Source organism: Stegostoma tigrinum, chromosome 16 (genome assembly GCF_030684315.1).
Source record: "Stegostoma tigrinum isolate sSteTig4 chromosome 16, sSteTig4.hap1, whole genome shotgun sequence".
NCBI classification, from domain to species: domain Eukaryota; kingdom Metazoa; phylum Chordata; class Chondrichthyes; order Orectolobiformes; family Stegostomatidae; genus Stegostoma; species Stegostoma tigrinum.
In genome coordinates, this window is record NC_081369.1 from 5,637,945 (window position 1) to 5,659,999 (window position 22,055).

Sequence of the window (22,055 nt, forward strand, 5' to 3'; positions counted from 1 at the left end):
CATTCCTAGTCTCAGCCAAAAGTTTTCTTGAATGAACCCCAAAAGAGAATATGGGAACAAACTTAACCAGAGATTGTTAGTGTAAAACTTTTGAAAGATGCTCCTCACTGATTTGATAATTTTTTATTGTGGTTAGATCTTGGGTTTTCATTGCAGGAACAACAGGGCAATTAGATTTGGCTGGTTATCTGGAGGTATACTGAAACAGAGCTAGTGAGGTATGAACTGGAACATTGACGAGAATTAAAATATTTGGAGAAGAATGATATGAAATAAAAGTTAAGTCAACTTGTAATTACGCAGGGTGTTGTAATTTAGTAATAAACCAGACTGCTGTGATTGATCATACCACATAGGAGATAGAAGAATTAAGAGTACGTTTCTAAATATATAAATGATGGCGTGATTTAGTGCAATTTAGGTTGCAAGGCTTTTGTAAATTGGGAATTTGGATGAAGCTGGGAGTGAACACAAGTGTTGTAATGTAGCCCAAGGAAAATCCTGCTCCTTTTGTAATTTTTAGGTATATCCTGATGGGATCCGTCATATCCGTGCTGATAAGAGAGTCAATGAGTGGAAGACCCCTGGTAAAAAAACAATTGTGAAATGTGCTGTGAATCAGCGGCAGGTGGTGATTGCTCTGACAGGCGGGGAACTGGTCTACTTTGAGATGGATCCGGTGAGTAAGGAGTTATTGAACTTAGAGTCAAATGGAATTGGAAATTCTTGCTCTTTATAACGTGGTGAGTGCCTCCCTGAACATCCCATTTTATTTAAATGTTATCCTTTTCGAAGTGTGCGACCTGCTTGCGAGCTGACATTAGTGCTTCCTCGATCCAATCGTAGGAGGTTCCAGAGACTCAACAGCAGTAGCCAGGCTCATCCCCATTCTGGGATTGTAGCTGACCCAAAACAAACGGACATTATTCAGATCTGCTTTCCTGAAAAAACAGAATACTTATAAAGCATTGATTGAGTTATATTAGACAAAAAAACCCACATTTATTGGGGGAATAGGAGAGCAAATGGAAGCAGGGAGTGGGTGAACAGAATTTAAGTATGGTTAGTAAGTTTGTAGATGGCACCAATTTTGGTGGTGTAGGCAATAGTGAACGGGATCTCGATCAACTGGCTCAGTGGGCTGAGGAGTGGTAGATTGTGTTTAATTTGGATAAACTTGTGTTGCATTTGGTAAGACAAACCGGGCAGGACTTGCACAGTTAATGGTTGAACTCCAGGGAGTGTTGTTGAACAGACACCTAAAGATGCAGGTTCATAGTTGCTTGAAAGTGACGTCGCAGGTGGACAGGGGGGTAAAGAAGGTGTTTGGCGCACTTTATTTGTCAAAGCATTAAGTACAAGAGTTAGGACATCATGTTACGGCTGTGCAGGACAAGGATGTGGCCACTTTTGGAATGCTGTGTATGGTTCTGGTTTCCCTGCTATAGGAAAGATGTTATTAATTTGCAAAGGACGTTACTGGTTTGGAGGTTTTGAGCTGTGTAGAGAGGCTGGATAGACTGGAGTGTAGGAGGTAGAGGGGTGACCTTACAAAGGGTAATAAAATCATGAAGGGCATAGATAAGATGAATAGCAATGGTCTCTTACAAGTTCAAAACTAAGGTGAGAGGGCAATTATTTCCACAAACGGGGTGGTTTGTGTATGGAGTGAACTGCCAGTGGAAGATGTAGGTACAATTACAATATTTAAAAGATGTTTGGGCAGGTAACTGAACAGGAAAGGTTTAGAGGGATATGGGCCAAATGCAGGAAAACGGGACTGGTTTAGTTTGGGAAACCTGGTCGATATGGACGAGTTGGGCTGAAGGGTCTGTTTCCGTGCTGTATGACTGTGAATTTATTTACGTTTTTGGATTAAATTCTATTTGAATAGTTATTTTAGTATTTGATAGATAATGTTACTATCATAAGTTTGTTGCTGTTCTGTTAAACTGTTCCTGCAGTGTGCTGTTATACTGACCTCTTTTTGTATAAGATTATGCGTCAGATCTTTCAGATGTTAAATGTACAACATTTTGTTTGCAGTCTGGACAACTGAATGAGTACACTGAACGGAAAGAGATGTCAACTGATGTGGTCTGCATGAGTTTAGCAAATGTTCCCCCAGGGGAGCAGCGTTCTCGATTTCTGGCTGTTGGGCTCGTAGACAACACCGTCAGAATCATTTCTCTCGACCCTTCAGTAAGTTTTTGCTCAATTGCTTTTTTCTTTTGGTAAAGCTGGTTAGATCTGTTGGATAGCAGTCCTTATTGCAATGTTATTAACCCCCTATTAGTTCTGTGAACTGTCCTTTTGTTCTGAGAGTGTGGGCAGTGCCAGCAAAGCAGTATTTAATTTCTTCTGGGAAGATGGGAATGAGCTTCCTAATTGAATTGCTGCAGTTCAAGTGGTGTAGGTCACAGACAGTGCTCTTTGGCAGAAGTTCTGGATTATGACCCAGTGACAAAGGATTGCAGCATCTTCCTGGTCAGGATGATGTGGGGGGTTGCTAGCATTTGAATTTGTAGGTGGAACACGAGTCTGAATATGAAGTGGGGACTCCTTTTTGAGTCTGCAACTTGAATAGTAAGGCAGTCAGCAACTTCATGATATCAGGGTGGAGATCTACTTGGAGCCTTGATTTGTACTACTGCATATCTGCCACAAGATATCAAAATCCCAGAAATCTGGTATAAACTCCATTCCATGTTGCTTTTCCTCAAGAGAGCTATTACTATACTTATTGTATCAGAGATAATGGGAACTGCAGATGCTGGAGAATCCAAGATAATAAAGTGTGAAGCTCTCTGATGAAGGATCTAGGCCCGAAACGTAAGCTGTTGAGTGCAACAAACAGGCTGCGCATGACCAACTTTTCCAGTAAGATGTGCGTGTGCATTAGCATAGAGTAGTCTTAAAGGAACCACGCAGTGCCACAAATGAACTCTGTACAGCAAAGAAAAAAAGAGCTTTGTCAGTTACCCCCATTAGACCATAACATTGCATTCAATCTCCCTCCAACATTCAAACATTTGCACAAAGAGCCAGTTTAAATGGTTCATAAACTTCCCAAATTTAAGAAATATTTTACAGTCCTGGTTAAACAGACCAGGGATTTAATCTATGGCTTTTCTGTTCCAGTTGCTAGTACCTTGCCAAATAGCCTATTTAAGGAGATGTTTTAACCTTGTATTCTTGTCATTCTCAGGACTGCCTGCAGCCTCTCAGTATGCAAGCTCTTCCTGCACAGCCTGAATCTCTTTGTATAGTTGAGATGGGGGGCGCAGAGAAACAGGATGAACTGGGAGAGAAGGGTTCCATTGGCTTTTTGTACTTAAACATTGGTCTACAGGTGAGTAAATCTGATAGGCATGTAGGTCATGAAATGTTACTTTGTATGAATTATGTAACATTGTCAGTTTGAGATCCCTGACGAGCAGGCTTTTGTTTGTAGTCCAGGGTTGTATTCAATCCTCAATGTGTTATCATGTTCACCATAGTTTATCTACTGAATTCAGGGGTGTTGCAACTCGGTTAAATTGTGGACCACTACCAGAAAAATTGTGCAAACATTGTGGTGGATTGGCAGGCTAACTGATTTTTTTTTTAACCTGCTGCTTGGAAATTACATGAATCTCTTAGTGACTTTTAGATTATCCCACTTCTCAACTGTGGACCAAACCCCTGGCATCTGCTCCATGGGCTATGATATGGTTGAAATCAGGGATACCCTGTGTAATTGCCTAGTGTGCAGCTCACTTGTCAAAGGCAAGGCTGCTTTAAATATTCAAGTAGCACCAATGTAAAACTAATTTCCAGGTATGCTGCTGCATTTTTGTGTGACTTGTTCCTAGCTGTGCTCTGTTTCCTGGTGTGATATTGTTTTAATAATTTCCCGTGGAAATTTCCTTAGAACGGAGTATTATTAAGGACAGTATTGGACCCAGTCACTGGAGACTTGTCTGACACGAGGACCCGGTATCTCGGATCACGACCTGTCAAGCTTTTCAGGGTTAGGATGCAGGGACAAGAAGCGGTGAGTGAACACAATTGAATTTCCAACCTTTACAGACTGATGAGTTGGACAATGAGACAAAACTGCAAGTGCTGCTTTTGGTAGCATCCTCCTGACCAGGGGTACTAACTGATAGTGTAACAATAAACAAAGTTTTCTTAAAAGTATTATCAAAAATCTAGTTGTGGATTTTGCAACTGGAGGGGAATTGCTTGCATTGAGTGGGAAAATTGACTTCTAACACTTGCATCATTATTTCTTCCTCAGGATTTTCCTTTGGATTAAACTTCCCACAAAATTGTGTCACTTTTTCTCCTTCTCAGTCACTTTTCCTTTACATTACTTTGAAACATTTCATCCTATCTCCAATGTACTTGACTGTTTTGAATATGCCAGCAGTCGAAACCATTAGCTACTTATCCACGTATCCATGGAAAATAATTTTTGTGCTCCCTTGATGTACCTTTGTCTAGATTTGCCTGCTGCATTTCTGGCCAGCATTTTTAAAAGCAATTTTAGGGTTCCGGGAGCCTTTTTTAAAGGTAATCTTTAATTCTTGTAACAGGGTAAGGTGCAGAGACAGTACTATGATGTTACAGAATCTCCAGCGATATTGCAGTTTCAATACCAGTGATGTCATTAACCTTCAAAAGTGAGCTTTAAAATGATGATACATTCAGTCCGTGTTTCACATGAAAACATATGATTACTGCAATGTTTCTGATTTAAAGTTGGCAGTGTTGCTGATCTGGAGCAATGCTTTGTCGTTGGTGTTAGCTAGTTTAAATTTAAAACTTGTTTCCTTAATCCATGTAGGTTTTGGCCATGTCAAGCAGGTCATGGCTGAGCTACTCGTACCAATCTCGTTTCCACCTGACACCTCTGTCCTATGAAACTCTGGAGTATGCGTCAGGCTTTGCCTCTGAGCAGTGTCCTGAGGGTATTGTGGCAATCTCCACCAACACACTGAGGTAGGTGTTTCAGCACAGTTCCACAATGGTTTGTATGCTAGAAGATAGGGGCAGTTGTGTTAGTTTGATGTAAAGATGTGTCCTTGCACCATTATTTCTGCTTTTTGTTTGACACTGCTCATGCTTTCAGTAATCTCAGACAAAGAGTCAACATTCAAGACTGATGGGCAGTACTTCAGCATTAGGCTGCAAGCAAAGATGCCGGAACTTGTTCGTAAACTCCTAGCTTTCAGGGCTTGCTTTCAGTATGTCACGCATTCAGTTGCAACCATCTTTGCTTCCCTGAAACTTGACATGACCAATAATTCAAAGATAGACTGTGATAACTGCTCCAACCAGTCAAGGCTTGTTTACAAAATATCTCTGTTGGCTTGCAGTCTGGGGACAGATACATGAATCGGAGCACTCTGTCTAGAGACATATTTTGGTGCAGAAATATGTTGAGGAATTGATGAAGCCAGTTCAGCTTTTAGCAAATTCCACAGTTCTTCTGAGACAAGAGAGGTAACAGACTGCAGAACAAGCTGCAGTTAGAAACTGTCCACCAGTTGGCCTATCATTTGTCATGGGGAGCATGTTAGAATCAATTAAGTTTATAACAGAATACTAAAAGTCAGGATGCTGGCTCTGCATGCCTGGTTAAGAGATTGAGCAGAAAGTTGGCAGATGGCGTATATTCTGGCAAATGTGAATTTGCCCATCTTGGCACTAAGAATTCAAAAACTGTATAATATTTAAGTAGAGAAACTGCAGGACTCATTGGATCAAAGGGATCTGGGGTCTTGGTACATGAATCTGTTTGCAGGTGCTGCAAGTGATTAGGAAAGCCTGTAGACTTGTCAGTATGAGGAAATAGAATATAAAACCAAGAAGTGTTATACATTTTTTTTTCAGGGTTTCCAAAATCACGTCTGATGTACAGTTTTGGGGATTATATTTGGAAATACACTGTATTTGCATTGTTAACGGCTGCAACCTTGCAAAAAGGAAGCTCACTGCCATCTTTCCCATGGCAGTCAGTGATGGAAAATAAACTTGGCTGGCTCAGCCAGAGTTACCTATTCTCCTTGGAACAGATTTTTAAAAGGCAGTTCAGAGAAGGTTCACTTGATTCATTGTAGGATGAAGAAGGCTGGGTGTTGAAGACCGAATTAATTAAATTGTTATACACAGGACGGTGACAGGTTTTTTAGAGAGTAGGCAGGAAGGAGTTGGGAATGCACCCAGATCAGCCATAAGTCCTGCAGCACAGAAGAAGCTCCTCAGGACATCAAGTCTGTGCTGACCTATCCACACAAATTCCACTTTTCAGGACTTGGCCATAGCCTAAATGTTTTGACATTTCAAGTGCTAATTCAAGTACTTTTTGAAAAGTTGAGAGTTTTCCTGCCTCTGCTATTTTCACAGGGAGTGTAACAGATTTCCACTACGCTGTGGTTGAGAAATTTTTTTTCCTCAAATCTTTAGTGAACCTCCTGCCTTCCATCTAAAATCATGGCCCCTTTTTATTGACGCTTATCTAAAGGGAACTGCTGCTGCCTGTACATGCCCCTCATAATGTTGTACACCTCCATCACGTTCTCTGTCAGCCTCATCTGCTCCGAAGAAAACAAACTGAGCTTATCTTTCTTGTCCTCGGAGCTAAATCACACCAGCCCAGGAGACATCCTAGTGAATGTCTTCTGCACCCTGTCTAGTGCTGTCAGATCCTTTCTGTAGTGAGTTGACCAGAATGGCTCACTACTGCAGCTGTGGACTAATCAGAAATTTGTACAGCTCCGAAGTAACCACCCTGCTCTTACAATCTGTGCCATAGCTGAAAAAGGCAAGTGTTCTCTGTATACTTTCTTAATTGCCCTAATTACATGTCTTGCCACTTTCAGGAATCTGTGGGCATACCCTCAAGATCCCTCTGTTCCTCTGAGGTTCTAGTGTCCTGCCATTCATCGATTACTCTTTTGGCTTGTTGTTTCTTCCAAACTGCATTCTTTCTCTGCAAGGTTAAATTCCATCTGCCACTAATCTGACCACCCTGTAACGTCATCTTGTAACCTAAGACCACATCTTTTTAGTATTAACCGCCTGGCCCTTTGAGCCTGTTTTGCTATTCCGTATGATCATAGGTAAACTTCTGTCTCTGTGCCATATTCCTGTTTTTGCTCCATACTCCTTAACTTTGTTTCTTGAATATAATCAGCGTCTTGGCCTCCACTGCCTTCTGTGGGCAAGAATCCACAGGTTCATTATGGTTTACGCTGTATTCTGGGAGTTGTTCTAGACTCCTCAACCAGGAGAAACATCTTCCCTGCATCTCGTCTGTTCACCCCTGTACAATTTCATACATTTTTTTTTATCAAATCCTCTCTCATTCTTTTAAATTCTGGTGAAAACAGGCCCAGTTGTACCAATCTCTTAGTCTCACTTTCAACCTAGTGAATCTGTGCTGCACTTCCTCTATGATACTTCTTTCCTAGGTAGGGATACCAAAACTGCACGTGGTGATCCACTCATCTGGTAGAAACATTGTTCAAGGGCAATTAAGGATGGGCAATAAATGCTGACTTGTCAGTGATAACTGCTGCTAATGGAAGTAAAACTGAGAAGCTTGGATGTTCTAATTGTGACGGCATGACTACAGGGATCATGTCATGTAGTATGAACGTCTGATGCATGCTGAAGTAGCTGTAGATGGGTGGCCTGAATCAGTCGCAATTTAATAAGCTGTATTAGGAATTCGCTCTGTTTCTGTGGCCAAATAGCACTTGCAGGAATGGATCAGCTGAGGGGCATCTTTTAGTTGAATCTCAGGGATCATTCCATTACCTATTTTTTAATTAATGTCCTAGATAATTGCATTCAGAATAATGGCCAGTCTGTTGCCAGATGATAAGCAGAGTCTGTGAACAGGCTAGGGCAGTTGGAGTGCAATCAAATACAGTGATTTAGATGTGCAAGAAAAATGGCAAATGACATGTTAGTTTGTTACAGCGTCTGCACAGAACAAAATATGCATAACTTTTAAAATGACGATACACTCAGTCCGTGTTTCACCTGATACCTTGTGATTACTGCAATGTTTCTGATTAAAAGTTGGCTAATTTCTGTTCTGTTCATGATTTGTTTTATTAGCATTGTAGGTTTTGACCTGACAATGCAGTATGTGCGCCTAGCTTTGCCTCTGAGCAATGTGCTAGTCTGAGGAGTTTTACCAAAAGTTCCCTGAAAATACAAGTAGATGATGTATCCCACGTCCACTCAATCACATCATATTTATAAGACACCATACACTTTTCCAACTGCCATGTTATGATGGCCTGACCCTTTTTTAACAGAGAACCTAAAGGTCATCTCATTTATCTCTCACATGGGTCCTACAAATGGCAAGAATAGTTCGCTTAACCTGCTTATTTATCTAGAGAAGGTTGCAAAAATGAAACTCCCTAAGTAAGGTTAATTCGCAAATGTTTTGCTGCAATTCCATAAATCAGCTCAACCCTTCTTAAAGGGCTTTTAAGTTGAATATATGATTGCAGGATTGTAGTGGCAGAAAAGTGGATTTATGAGTTGCAAAGTTTCCATTGTTTTCTTTTCATTTCTTTCCAGAATCTTAGCTCTTGAGAAGCTAGGAGCAGTATTCAATCAGGTTTCCTTCCCTCTGCAATATACCCCAAGGAAATTTGTTATTCACCCAGAAAGCAACAACATTATCGCCATTGAGACTGATCACAATGCCTATACAGAGGCCACCAAAGCCCAGCGCAAACAGCAAATGGCTGAGGTAACTTTTCAGACACCGATATCGCTGTAAAGCCAGTGCCATGTATCGCAAAAAGAGAATAGAGATGCGAGTTTTTATTACACAGCATGTGCAGAGAGGTGTAACCTGACATTAAAGTAGATTGCTTAACGTCAGCAAGAAAGTTGTCATATTTCTGTGTATGTGACTTGCGTTCTTCTTACAACAGTTTGGTAGCTCAAAGTAAGACCACTGGAATGTGACTGTTCTTTTATATGTTGACCTGTCAGTGTTATAAAAATGCTGGATGTGTGCACCTTTCAGCATTGATAGATTAGCAATATCAGCATGCCATTACAATATTAATGCTTCACTTTTATCTGTTGTTAAGGAAATGGTGGAAGCAGCTGGAGAGGACGAGCGAGAATTAGCGGCAGAGATGGCAGCTGCCTTCCTGAATGAAAACTTGCCTGAATCCATTTTCGGATCCCCAAAGGCGGGGAGTGGACAATGGGCATCCGTTGTTCGAGTAATGAACCCCATTCAAGGCAATGTATATGATCAGATCCAGTTGGAACAAAACGAAGCAGCATTCAGGTAGGACAGGTTTTAGCAGAAGAGTTATAAATAAACTGTGAATGCTATTGAGTTCTGTGGTCTATGGTGTTTTATTTCACATAATCAGTTTTTTTAATTCCACCAGGTAATACAGCCTGCTAGGTTAATATCCATCTGTAGCAGCATATTGTACTGATTGATGTAGGCTGTGATCCGTGTGAAAGTACAACTTGACTTAATAGAAACCTTTTCATCCTTGGGTGTCAGTAGCTCACAAGTTTATTACTATCAGCAAGGCATATCAAAATATAAGCCTCCTGAACCATTTCCTAAGCCTCTTTGACATAGTCAGCCACTAGGGAATTGTGTAGCATTGATAACAAGAAACACGTTTTCTAAACAAGTACGACGGGCAAATACTAGTGCAGTGTTTGAATATTTTAACTTGTTCTTGAATGTGGCTTGGGCTGTTAAAGTTTCTTTACCTGCATGCTTGATTGAATGGTTTATGTGTAGGGCATTTATTGAAGTCATTAAGCTGTACTAACATGGGTGTATTGTATTTCCAGTATTGCTGTTTGTAAGTTTGGAAATGGTGGTGATGATTGGTATGTGCTGGTTGGCGTTGGCAAGGACTTAATCCTCAATCCTCGTTCGGTTGGCGGTGGATATATTTACACCTACAAACTTATAAACAACGGAGAAAAACTAGAATTCGTGCACAAGGTCAGTATTGGAACTTTTGGGAGAGATGGCTGGTTTTCCATTGCTGAAACAATTGATCCTTTTTGTTTCATGTGTTTGTGCTATGGTCTGAACACGGCTGACAAAGCTGCTATGGCCTTTTGCAGTGCCTTTGATTTTTGTAGAGATTTTCCGATTTACTCCCCTCTGTCTTCACTTCATAACTCACTTGGTGGTTATTCTTAATATGCAAGTTGAATGTGTGTTCAAGCTAATGGGAGATTGCAGGTTTCATGACTGAGTCTAATTTTCTGCATTGCCCTAGTCATGGCTAATAATGCAGATCAGAAGTTCAGGTTCCTGAAGCCAGTCGTAGGCATCACCCACTGCTGTCTGCCTGAGATCAACTAATTACATGGACAAATCGAACATGTGGTCTATAGTTACAGTAAAGTTTGTCTGTTTTGGATGGTGAACTACACCACTACTACTAGATCTCTTGCTAACTTGACTGAATAAATTTTAATGCTAATTGGAAGGTTTCCTTTTAAATTTAAGATTACTGGCAAGTATGGTAAACATTATCAGTAATTTGTACAACAAACAGATGGACTCTTGGTGACAAACCAGTAGAGTGGATATGCACAGATAAATGCCTCCAAACTTGACTGTATCCACAGAGTGTGAAAAAGGACTGTATTAAATTGGTGGGTTTTAAAATCAAAGTAAGTTCTTGTACTTTAAAAGGCATGAGGTGAGATGGAAGTGACTGGCCTTGGCATCAAAATCATAATTTCATAGAATCCTTACAGTGTGGAAACTGGCCCTTCGGCCCAAGGAGTCCTAGTAAAACTGGGAATTGGGGGGAAATGCTCTGCTAATTGTAGTCATACCTGGCACAAAGGAAGATGGTTGTGGTTGTTGGAGGTAAGTCATCTCATCTGTAGGAATTCCCCAGAGTGGTGTCCTAGGCCCAGTCATTTTCAGCTGCTTCATCACTGACCTCTCCTCCATGATAACATCAGAAATGGAGATGTTTGCTGATAACTATGCAATGGTCAGCATAGTTCCTGAGATACTAAAGCAGTCCATGCCCAAATGCGGCAAGGCCTGGGCAATGTTCAGGCTTGGTCTGACAAGTGTCAAGTAACATTCGCACCACACAAATGCCAGGCAATAACCATCCCTCAGCAAATCAGAATCCAGCCGTTGCTCTTTTCACATTCAGTGTCATCGCCATTATGGAATTCCCCACTAAACCCATTGACCAGAATTGAACTGAGCTAGTCACTTCAGTACAGTGGCTACAGAAGCAGGTTACAGATTAGGAATCTTGCTGTGAGTAATTTGTCTCTTCACTCCTTTAAAGTCTGTCCTCCATCTACAAGGCACAAGTCAGGCATGTGATAGAATTCTTCCTGCTTGCCTAGATGAGTAGACCCCCAATAATACTTGAAGCTTGAACTGTTCAGGACAAAGTGACCCCAATTGTTGTGATCGACACTACACCCACAGACATCCACCCTCTTCACCACTAATGCTCAGCAACAGCAACTGTGTATGCTACTGTAAGGTGCAGTGCAGAAATTCGCCACTGGTTCTTGGGGGCGCATACTTCAAGCTCATGACCACTGCCTTTCAGAAAGCCAGGTGCTGCAGCTACATGGGAACACCACAACTTATAAGTTGATTCCAAACTGCCTAAGATCTGACTTGAAATATATTGCCATTTCTTTCATGGTCACTAGATCAAAATCCTCTGTCCCCAACACGTACAGACCACCCCTAACAGCATTCTGATTTTATGTATATCAGTTGGACTGCAGGGGTTCGAGGAGCCAGCTCACCACCACCTTCTCAAGAGCAGCTCGGAGTGGGCAATAAATGGTGGTCCAGCCAACAATGCCCACAACCAGTGAGGGGATAAAAATCATTAGAAGTAATAATGAATTGCTCATCAAACTGAATTTCCCAATTTGCTACCTGCTTTTGATTATTGAAGATCTCATACCAAACATTCTGGAAGTCTCTTAGCTCGAGAGTCAGTTTTCTAATTGGAAAGCCATCTGAATGAGATGTTGCCTAGAATAGGTTGAATGGGTGAGAGTATCTACAAGTTACTTAGTCGTCATGTCTAACATGAATTTAGTGGCAAGCACAACATATTATTTTTGTTATGGTGAGAACAGTGGTAAGTATGACTTGTCATCAATGAGTCTGGCCTTAATCGTTATGTCCATACTGTGAAATACAGCAGATTAGTGATGTTTGTGTGTGTCCGATCTTTGCTAAAAGATTTTCTCAACCTGCCTACCAAAAGATTGGAGAGGTGGGCTTAAGGCTGCTACTGAAAGAAGTGAATATCTGGTTTACATCACGACCCTAGGTTATGTGATACTGTTAAATATTGGACATTATGCACACAGTCCAAATTGCAAAATGTTCACAGCTCTTACAGGAGTGACTAACACTAATACATTTGAGTGAATATCCAAACCAGACCTGAAACGTGGATGAGGCCATGATCTAATTGCATTGCATCAGAGTCTGTCATTTAATTTTTGTAGTTTAGCACTGACGTTAAACACAGGGAATGGTTAAGTGCATGAATCTCTATTGGAATTTGTGGTACAGTTCCAAGATAAATGCTAAGCCTGTAGAATTTGGCATTTAAACAACTTGAATAATTATCCCATTATAAAATGATTTGCTTTGTTTGTCTTTTTCTGTACTCTGTTTCCTGCAACTCCCATCATCTTCCACCCATACCACCAAACTCCTCCAAAAACAGACATCCATTGAAGATGTTCCAACAGCCATTGCCCCTTTTCAGGGCCGTGTTCTGGTTGGATTGGGGAAACTCCTGCGCATCTATGACCTGGGGAAGAAGAAGCTGCTGAGGAAATGTGAAAATAAGGTAGGGTGGTTGATGTCTTTTGAAGATGATGGGTTTTAATGCTTACATTTGAAACTGATATTGCAGTTGCTGGTCCAATTGTTCATGGTATTATTATGCAGTACACCTAAGCGCTGTTCTTGCAGTGTTGGGAGGGACACCATAGGAAGGAAGGTATGCTCCATTTGTGATAGCTTGGGCATTGTTGGAGGAAATCTTGACAATCTATCATGATTATTAGGGCAAGTGTTGGAGGAAGAAGACACAACAGATGTTCTCAGACACATTCAGAGATTCAAAAAAAATCCTGCATGGTTAAAATATCCTGATCGTACAAACTTTAGCAAATTTGGGACTGTGGACAGTCTTCTCTGCATCAAGCCCTTAAAATATGGGGCATTTTGTAAAGTGTCTAGAACTCCTGCTGAAGCAGAATTTCTGGGGACTTGCTTTCCCCTGCTGCCTCCTTCCTTTCTGCCTGCATGTTCTTGTGAGAATGTTATGTTGGTCAGCGTAAGGTACTAGTGGGTTTTGTGAAAATGAAGTCTAACACAGTGCTAACAGTAACGCAGAAACCACTCAGATTTTTGGAATTGAATGATATGCTCTGTTTCAGGATAGAAGCTGCGGACATTGGGGGAAGAACTCCCTGCTTTAAGTGAAATCTTTTACAGTACAAACACTAACCCTTTTTGAACATAAAGGTGATCTGCAAAAAAAGTTGACCATCCCTAAACCGTCCTAGGTTAGTTGCATAGTTTCCCTGCAACTTTTCAGAAGTACAGTGGTCTGAATGCTAACCTCTGCAGTTAGGAAGGAGATTCCTTTACTTTTGGGGAAAAGTCATTTGTTTCAGGATTGGCCTGGCATACCCTGATACCAGCAATGTGTAATCCCACGTTATTTTATATTAGCGCCTCCCACTGCGTTCTGCAGAGTGGGATGTACGGCTCGATGTCCAGGTGATTACAGTTACCTCCCGGGCATCTTGATCCAAACTCAGTGATTGTACTTTCCACGAGACAAGGTAAAAACTTGAGTAAAACCTGTCCTGACTTTTAATGAGATGACTCTGCTGGAGCATCAAAATAGCAGCCTGCATTTTAAAAGACAGTTGTGCAGTGCTCTCACCGGGAAAATTGGAGTGTGGATTTGATCAAGCCATTGTCCACCAATAAACTTAGTGAATTGGCCAGGAACGTGTCCTTTTTCCAGTTTGATTTCACAGTAAGTGTTTTGACCTAGTTGAACAGACTCATAGGACTTGAACATCAGAAGGGCTTTCCTTTCAATTTGTTGCTTCTGCTTGCTCTAATTTCCATGGGAAATTGGGTGTTGACATTTCACTGCCATTTTTTTTGAAATTGTAAAGCTTAATCATTTTCTGTAATGATCCTGCTAGCTCCCAAATGAGATCTTATCCATATTCTTGATGGATCCTATATTCCAATGCGGACTGAGTGCTTAAAAATCTCACTACTTTCGACCATTATTGTATGTCAAAAATGTGTAGGAGAGGGGGGAGAAATGGGAATTGGGAGACCCCTCTAATGCAGATTCACGTTTGAGTTGCGGCAATCACATGGCTATTTGCACTTACCTAAGGAATTTTATTGGGAAGTTAATGTGCACTGTAACTTTCTGTGGTTTACTTTCTTTAGCACATTCCAAATTTCATTGTGGCAATCCACACCATTGGGCACAGAGTCATTGTCTCAGATGTACAGGAGAGCTTCTTCTGGATTCGTTATAAACGCAATGAGAACCAGCTGATCATTTTTGCTGATGACACGTTACCCCGCTGGATCACCACAGCTTGTCTGCTGGACTATGAAACAATGGCTGGTGCTGATAAATTTGGTAATATCAGTGTGGTAAGTACCTACCCTCGCAAACCTGTATAGTTGGCAGTGACACATTCAAGGTGTAATTCTCCAGTTGACCAGCTGATAGGGGTGAAATATAGTATTAGAGTGACCTGGTCAAAGGCTTGTGATTTTTCATTCTTGGGAGGTGAGCCTGATTGACAAGGTCTACACCTTATTACTCATCCCTCATCGAGGAGGTTCAGACACTGGCTGTAAGTTGTGATTTGATGTGTTTTGGCTTTTTATTTGACCCATCTGGCCCAGCACTCCCAATTTGGTACAAGTCCTCATAATAGTCAAGAGGCCTTCTTCACAGGTGTTTATTTTTAATTGTGCAATGTGAGTTTCGCTGGCAGAATTGACCAACTTGCTAGATTATACCAGGCAGCAGTTAAGAGTCAGCTATTTTGCTGAGTGTCTGCACATGCAGGCCAGACCAAGCAAGGACACATGTTCCTTTCATAAGGAACATCAGTGACTTACATGTGCTTTTTGACAGTCATTGGTGACCATCGACTGAGATTTGGTTTTCAATCCCCCAATTAATCATTTGAGTTTAAATCTCACCAGCTGCTGTGTTGAGATTTGAACTTGTGTCCCCAGAATATTAATTTGGGTCGCAATTACTGATCCAGTGACATTGTCTCTGCATTTCTTTTTTCTGGTGCCAAGGACACTTATGGGTGGTCTTCCCAGGTTTATTATTCTACTCTGAAGGAGTGACTAGGCCATTTCGGAGAGCAGTCAGTCACATTGCTGAGGGTCTGGAGTTGTACGTGGTCAAGACTCGGTCAGGATAGCTGATTTCCTTCCCAGAATGCCATTAATAAACCAGAGAGGTGTTTTTATGATAGCCTGGGATTACTGATGTTGACTTTATTTATTCCAAATTGGTTAAATAACTGATCAATTAAATAATAGATTAAATGCATCTTGATTCCATGACATGATTTGGATTAATGTCTCCAAAAAATTAGTCCAGTTTCCGGACTGGTAATTCAGAAACATTACCACCTGCTACTGTTCTCTTAATGAGAGTTTTCTAGAGATTTTACAGGAAATGGCAGCTGGTGATTATTGAAGGGAATGACTAGATGATGAACCATGCCCAGCTTGCTCAGTGTTAAGAGATCAGTTTGTCTGTTTTGGTGCTTTGGGGAAAATAAAGAAAGCACCTTTACCAGCCTGATCTGTTATAAAAGCACAAAAGCTTTCCTGTCAGAGGCAGAAGTTACTTGTGTCCAACTTTTAAAAAATTTTTCTAAATCTGCAGAGATCAGCAAGAGTTTGAGTTTTAAGGTGTTAGGCATCTACCAGACTAAACACTGGGTAATGAATTGGCTTATTGTGATTTGAGCATGTCACCTGTCTCCCATATTTAAATGTGCAGAATCCTACCTGAGGGTGGCTGTCTTGGCTTGGGCATGCTCTTTTGGAAAAGTTCTTCCTTTCTCGCAAGATGCTACGCAAAAGCATTTAGATCTGCACTTTAAATGCTAACAGCTGCAGGGCTATGGACAAGATGGGCTGAATGAACCCTTTCTGTTCTGAATCATTCCTGTGGTTCTGTTGCTAAACGTTATCACTGTCTTGCTTTATAAGTGGAGATCCCTGCAGGGAAAAATCTGTTGTTTTGCTTATTTTTAATAAAATTCCATATAAATCTTTTAAACGTCTATCAGTTGGAGAAATCATTGAGAGATGTCCAATCTAAATCCTTCTTAGCCACTCTAGAAATGTGCACAGTGGCACATATTTGTGAAGAGTGCATTTCTATACAGTTGACGATTTCTGCAGGATATTTATAGTGAATGAACACAGGTTATTTCAGGCAGAAGCATCTATCACCAGCAACTTCACTGCTTAATGAAAATGAATAATTATTTTAAACGCAGGGTTTTCAGTGGGGATTGTACACGTCATGAATGATCGCTCCCCTCCAAATACGCAATCAGAACTTAATGTCATTTTAACCGGTTGCAACTAAATGTGTGTGACATATAGCAGTGGCATTGGTTCACTCATCTTTCACAATTGACAGAATGTTTGCTTAGATTGTGTACGTCTGCCGAACTGTGAAATACTTGTCAGTACTCCTAGTTCCGTGCCGCCTTTTTCTAAAAGGCTGTGGTAACATACAGGAACCACTTGTTGAGGGTAGTCTTATGACTTTTGCAGGTGAGACTGCCTCCAAACACAAGTGATGATGTTGATGAGGATCCCACTGGTAACAAAGCTTTATGGGATAGAGGTCTACTTAATGGAGCTTCTCAGAAGGTAAGAGAATGTTATTCAGAATACAGGCAATTATATTGAGTCATCTCTTGGCCTAGGCCTGCAGCAGTATGGCTGAGGAAGGAGCACTGCACAGCAGCTGCGGAAAGTGAGAAAAAGCCTCTGATGCACTTAGTAAGATCTGAGCAGAGCGAAACAGTTTTCCATTCCTCTCGGATTAAGGGGAGAAGACACATAATGTTTCTGTGACTGTGTTGACATGATAGAGGTTTGAACAGATAAAATGCTTATGTTCATGAGACTTCTTATGATTTGTAGTTTGCAGTAAGTATTTATATACATTCATACTTGCATGATAAGATTACACAGTTGTGGTCCTTGCGTTCAGACTGAACCAGTGTCCTGCATTAGGGTAAGTTTGCACCATATCAGTATGAGATGTGAATGAAGCTTGGTTACTTTGCCACAGCATGAGATAAGGGATAAAGGACCAAGATGTTTATTTGAACAGTTTCCTTGCTATGTTGCATGTTAACTGGGGTGATCTGCCAAAACAGGAAAAAGTAAAATTGATGGAATTGTGCATAGCCAGGATCAACATTAAAACCTGACCAGGCCACCTCCAAATAGAGATGCATGTGAACTGAAAATTATCATGAGATTGCATGCAGTGCAGCCGTGGAAATGTTGATACCATGTACTTGTATTGTCTACTGATTTTACAGTGTTTGGTAATGTAATTTTGCTCGTCTCCTCCCTTCTTGTTGCCACTCCCCAGGGGGATAGGTCAGCAACGTGGATATTAGCTTTGTTATTTTGGAACCAAGCAAACTGATCGTCTGTGTTGTACCAGTCTGCTTCTTGCAGATTGTGAATTCGTTGGCTCAGTTTTATCCTGCCACCACCAGTAATAGGCTAATCATTGGCATCGCTGCAGGATTCCTCCATTCTCATGACCTATATTTGGAAGGCCATTTGAGCTGCTAGATTTTTTTAAAATATACTTTGAAGTGTATGCTACTAGATAGGTATCCTGCTGACTGAGTTTTTGGGTTTGCTTTGTAACTGGCTACCTGACGGCAGACAACTTGACCATTATCTCAATTAATCATTGTCTCTGAAAATTATCAAAATCTGGAAGTAGCAGTATGAGGAATCACAGAAGTCACTATTTGGGCTGACCTGAGGGTAAAGTTGTTTACTTGCAAATTTTCAGTCTGACATCAGGGTCTGAGTAAGGGGAGGCAGTCTTTGTGTAATTACGATTTTGTGTTCTTTGTTCAGGCTGAGATCATTGTTAATTATCATGTGGGAGAATCAGTCCTTTCATTACAGAAGACCACATTAATTCCTGGTGGTTCAGAATCACTTGTGTACACAACCTTGTCTGGAGGTATTGGGATCCTAGTCCCATTCACATCACATGAGGTAGGTCAGATATTGTTGTTATCAATTGCTTTTCTTTCGAGTTTGACCTGAAATCACGCTGTGTTTGGAGTTGAGGTTTCACTCCATTTACTGACCTTAACAATGAGGACTGCTGAAGGGTATAGCTTCATGTAAAGTTGTTGATAAGCACGTATAATTCTCACCAATCTTACCTGGCTGTGGACAGCATCACCCAGTAGCAGATCTTGCTTAAAAGGCAATCAGCAGCTGGCTTTCTTTCAAGCTGAGGACTACCACAACCAATAAAATGTAGTAGCCAGCCACATCTCTGGATGTGACTACCTTATTCAGCTCAAACAGGGCACATACCAGATGTGTGTATCTTAGTTCCATATTTCTGTTAGGAAATAAATCCTGAAGAAAGTTGCAGTTCCGTGTAGACGATTGTAAGTTGTACTATTTAGTATATTTTGACTTAATTTATTTAAATGCGTCAGATTCCAGGTTTGTTTTATTTCAGTATATCATGTGGATCAACTGAGTGAGCTTCCACTTTGAAGCCTGCAGCTCTGTGAGTAACAAGTAGTGGGTTAAAGTAAATGCTGTCCAAATTGAATGTGGAAATCATTTAGAATGAGTTAGAATACAATCCCCTGCCCTCGGCGAGACTTAGCCTGTTAACTCTTGGATCCTCGTGCTTTTTGGTGATTATGCATTTTTGTTTATACACATCTGGAATGATGGTGAAACGCCACCTTGATGTTAAGGGCAGGACAGTTGGTGATGTAGAACCTATTTCATTCTTTTTGTTGCTAACCTTAGATTTGATCTGTCTGTTTTTCCACAGGACCATGATTTTTTCCAGCACCTGGAGATGCACATGAGATCAGAACACCCTCCGCTGTGTGGTCGTGACCACCTTAGTTTTCGCTGCTACTACTTCCCAGTGAAGGTAGGTGCTCTTGCTGTTAGTCCTCACTTTGGTTTGAAGAAGGGCACAACTGCTTCATTCTGCAGCAACTTTGTAGTAAAAGTTTTAGAACTTCTGTGTCTCTTGTGGAACAGTAAAGGGTCAGATTCAGCTCTTAATTAAGCCACTGGCCAGGGTTGTTTTTTGTGACGTGTGGTGTTCACTGTGGGACCAAGATGCTGAAGTCTTAAACACATGTCCCCATTCATTTACATAGATTTCAAATTACTGATTACTGAAAATCCTATTTAACCATGAATGAATGTCAAAAATAGCTCTTTGCAAACCCATAAGCCCTTACAAAATCAAAACATGACACAGCAATGATGAGAAATTAGAAATGCAAATGATGCTGGGTTGTTAGAACTTTTGTCAGTTGAATTGCTGGGCTACTTGTGATGAATGGGCTGCATCTTGAAGGTATCTGCTGTAATCCCTGAAAAGCACATCTTTGTATTGCATCTAGAAGTGCATACTTGATATGCATTATAAAAGGTCTGCTGATGCAAAGGTGGTAAAGGCAGTACAGCTCAACTCTGTATACACATTTGGACCAAAATGGAGAATGAATTTGAGAAATTTAAAAATCCTATGTCTATCACCACGCTGTAGAGTGGTATTAACAGTTTCTGCTCCACTAAGAACCTTAGCACTGTTTCAACATTTTTATTCTGTGGATCTATTGTGCAGTCCTACAAGTTAAGAACTCAATGGATTGCTGCCATTTGTATCATCATAATTTGATTTAATTATGTTAAATTGCATTTTTTGCGAACTTTTGTCACATTGTGCCCTGCCAGCCCCAATGTTGAGTTGACTGCCGCATTATGGTTCATGTTTTTCTGTCTTCACTAAACATCTTGTATGGGCACACACAAGTATATTCGCAGGCAGGAAGTGGAGAAACAACAGAAGTCACTACTTTTGCTGTTCTTTTGATTTCAGAGAACCTCTGGAAATTCCATTTTTGTGTGTTAATGGTTTTTTTTGTCTATATCATGATTAAGATTAATCCACTCATGCTTACATTTTCCAGTTGGCATTTTATGTGACTCCCAGTTCTCAGCCCAGTTACGAATGAACCTTTTTAAAACCTGTTTTGGTTCTTTTCCTCCATATAAATAGACATTATCAGTATAGATGACAAGTGAGCAGATGGTATGAAATCCATTCACTGAGCTATCAAGCTGGAAAACCACACACATTAGGTGCAAAGGTTCCAGAGGAGCCTCACCCCCTTGTGCAGGTTTTGTCCATAGGGCGTTATGTAAATAGCACAGTTGCTGAGATCTGACTGCAAGAAGTGAAAGAAAGCATATCCTTTTCAAATGCAAACTGTTTGTGACAGATTTGTGATTGGACCATTGATTGAAGCCAGCATTGTGGTGTGTGTATTGGCACAGTCACAATATAAATATAGGGGATTAACGATCTGTTTTGTGTCTAGCTAAATCCTTCAAGGTTCTACAGTTTCTTGTGGCATAATTTTAAATCATAACAAAATGTAACAGATATAGGTAACTGACTGCAGAACTGAGCAACTCTGCATGGAGTCATTCATTTCCTCGCAATGAGCCAACTTTTTGGAAGGAGAGCGATGTGTAAATGGAAAAATAGGTGACTGGTTCAGGAATGACCTTGTCCCAGTTCTTTGTAACATTGGTGAAATTCCACTGACTTAAAATTGAAATCTATAACAAAACTTCAGATAATTTTCTTTTTTTCAAGTCCACAGCCTTTCTTTACAGAATAAAGATGGAGCTAGCCAATGCAACTAATACTTGTGCATGTGTTTGTTTCTCTTCTAGAATGTAATTGATGGTGACCTGTGTGAACAGTTCAACTCAATGGATCCCGTGAAACAGAAAAGTGTGGCAGAGGAACTGGACAGAACACCAGCTGAGGTGTCCAAAAAACTGGAAGATATCCGAACCCGTTATGCATTTTAGGAGCATGTACACAGTCTGTCCCCCTCGGGAATTTATGGCGCTTCACTTTTACCTGCACTAATGGCATTGTATAGTGCTAGAATGTGCATGTAGTAGAGTGTGCTTCAGTCAGAAAAGCAACTTTCACTGTTTGAAATGGCTGGAACTTTCTCTTGTAAATACAGTTTTGTACATTACAATGTTTAAAGATTTTGTTGGGAGGGAGGGTTGGGGCATGCGTAGAACACTTTTTGCAGGTGCTTTTGAGAGATATTGCTGTGTGAATAGCTCCCTTTTTTTTGAAAGAAGAGTTGCTTTTCCATTTGACAGAACAGCAGAATAAAGTCCTCATTTTACTAAATCTAGTGTTTCCTTTGTCTCACTTCTGAGCTGCAAATCAGTTTCTTAGTGCAAAGCTCCCTGGTCTGAAGTGCTGAACAGGAAAGTGACATGTCAGCCATATGTTGGCACAGCTGGAAGACCCTCACAGCACTTCTGCAAAGGTACAGTAAGAGGAGAAAGAGCTACAGGATGTTGAATATTTTATCTCCATCATTCGTAAGAACATGTTTAATCACCTGAAATCTTCAAGAGCAAGTTCAGTGCCCGCAGTTTTATTAAATCGCAATTAGAAGAGGCATCCTCGGCTTTTTCTTTCTTTCTAATCACTCCATGTCTCTCCTCAGTTCGCCAAGTCTCAAGGTGGATTGTGAAACGAAGGCTACTCCCTGAGCTGAGATCAGATGGTATGCACGCACGCACTGGGCAAAGCATGGCTCATTTACACTCTTCACAACTTGTTCTA

The 22,055-nt window shown here is 40.8% G+C and overlaps 1 protein-coding gene across 2 annotated transcripts in view; it reads left to right on the forward strand.

Moving 5' to 3' along the window:
* The window catches only part of sf3b3 (splicing factor 3b, subunit 3), a 47,157-nt gene extending 25,546 nt beyond the window's left edge, over window positions 1-21,611 (forward strand). For both annotated transcript variants that reach the window (XM_048546359.2, XM_048546360.2), the window contains exons 14-27: window positions 524-679; window positions 2,047-2,202; window positions 3,209-3,352; window positions 3,914-4,036; window positions 4,832-4,986; window positions 8,590-8,764; window positions 9,114-9,319; window positions 9,850-10,006; window positions 12,756-12,881; window positions 14,522-14,734; window positions 16,907-17,005; window positions 18,248-18,391; window positions 19,200-19,304; window positions 21,131-21,611. In XM_048546359.2, coding sequence (XP_048402316.1) covers window positions 524-679; window positions 2,047-2,202; window positions 3,209-3,352; window positions 3,914-4,036; window positions 4,832-4,986; window positions 8,590-8,764; window positions 9,114-9,319; window positions 9,850-10,006; window positions 12,756-12,881; window positions 14,522-14,734; window positions 16,907-17,005; window positions 18,248-18,391; window positions 19,200-19,304; window positions 21,131-21,271 — 2,100 coding nt within the window. In that variant the 3' untranslated portion in view covers window positions 21,272-21,611. The remainder of the gene's footprint in view (window positions 1-523; window positions 680-2,046; window positions 2,203-3,208; window positions 3,353-3,913; window positions 4,037-4,831; window positions 4,987-8,589; window positions 8,765-9,113; window positions 9,320-9,849; window positions 10,007-12,755; window positions 12,882-14,521; window positions 14,735-16,906; window positions 17,006-18,247; window positions 18,392-19,199; window positions 19,305-21,130) is intronic.
* The last annotated feature ends 444 nt before the right edge of the window (window positions 21,612-22,055 follow it).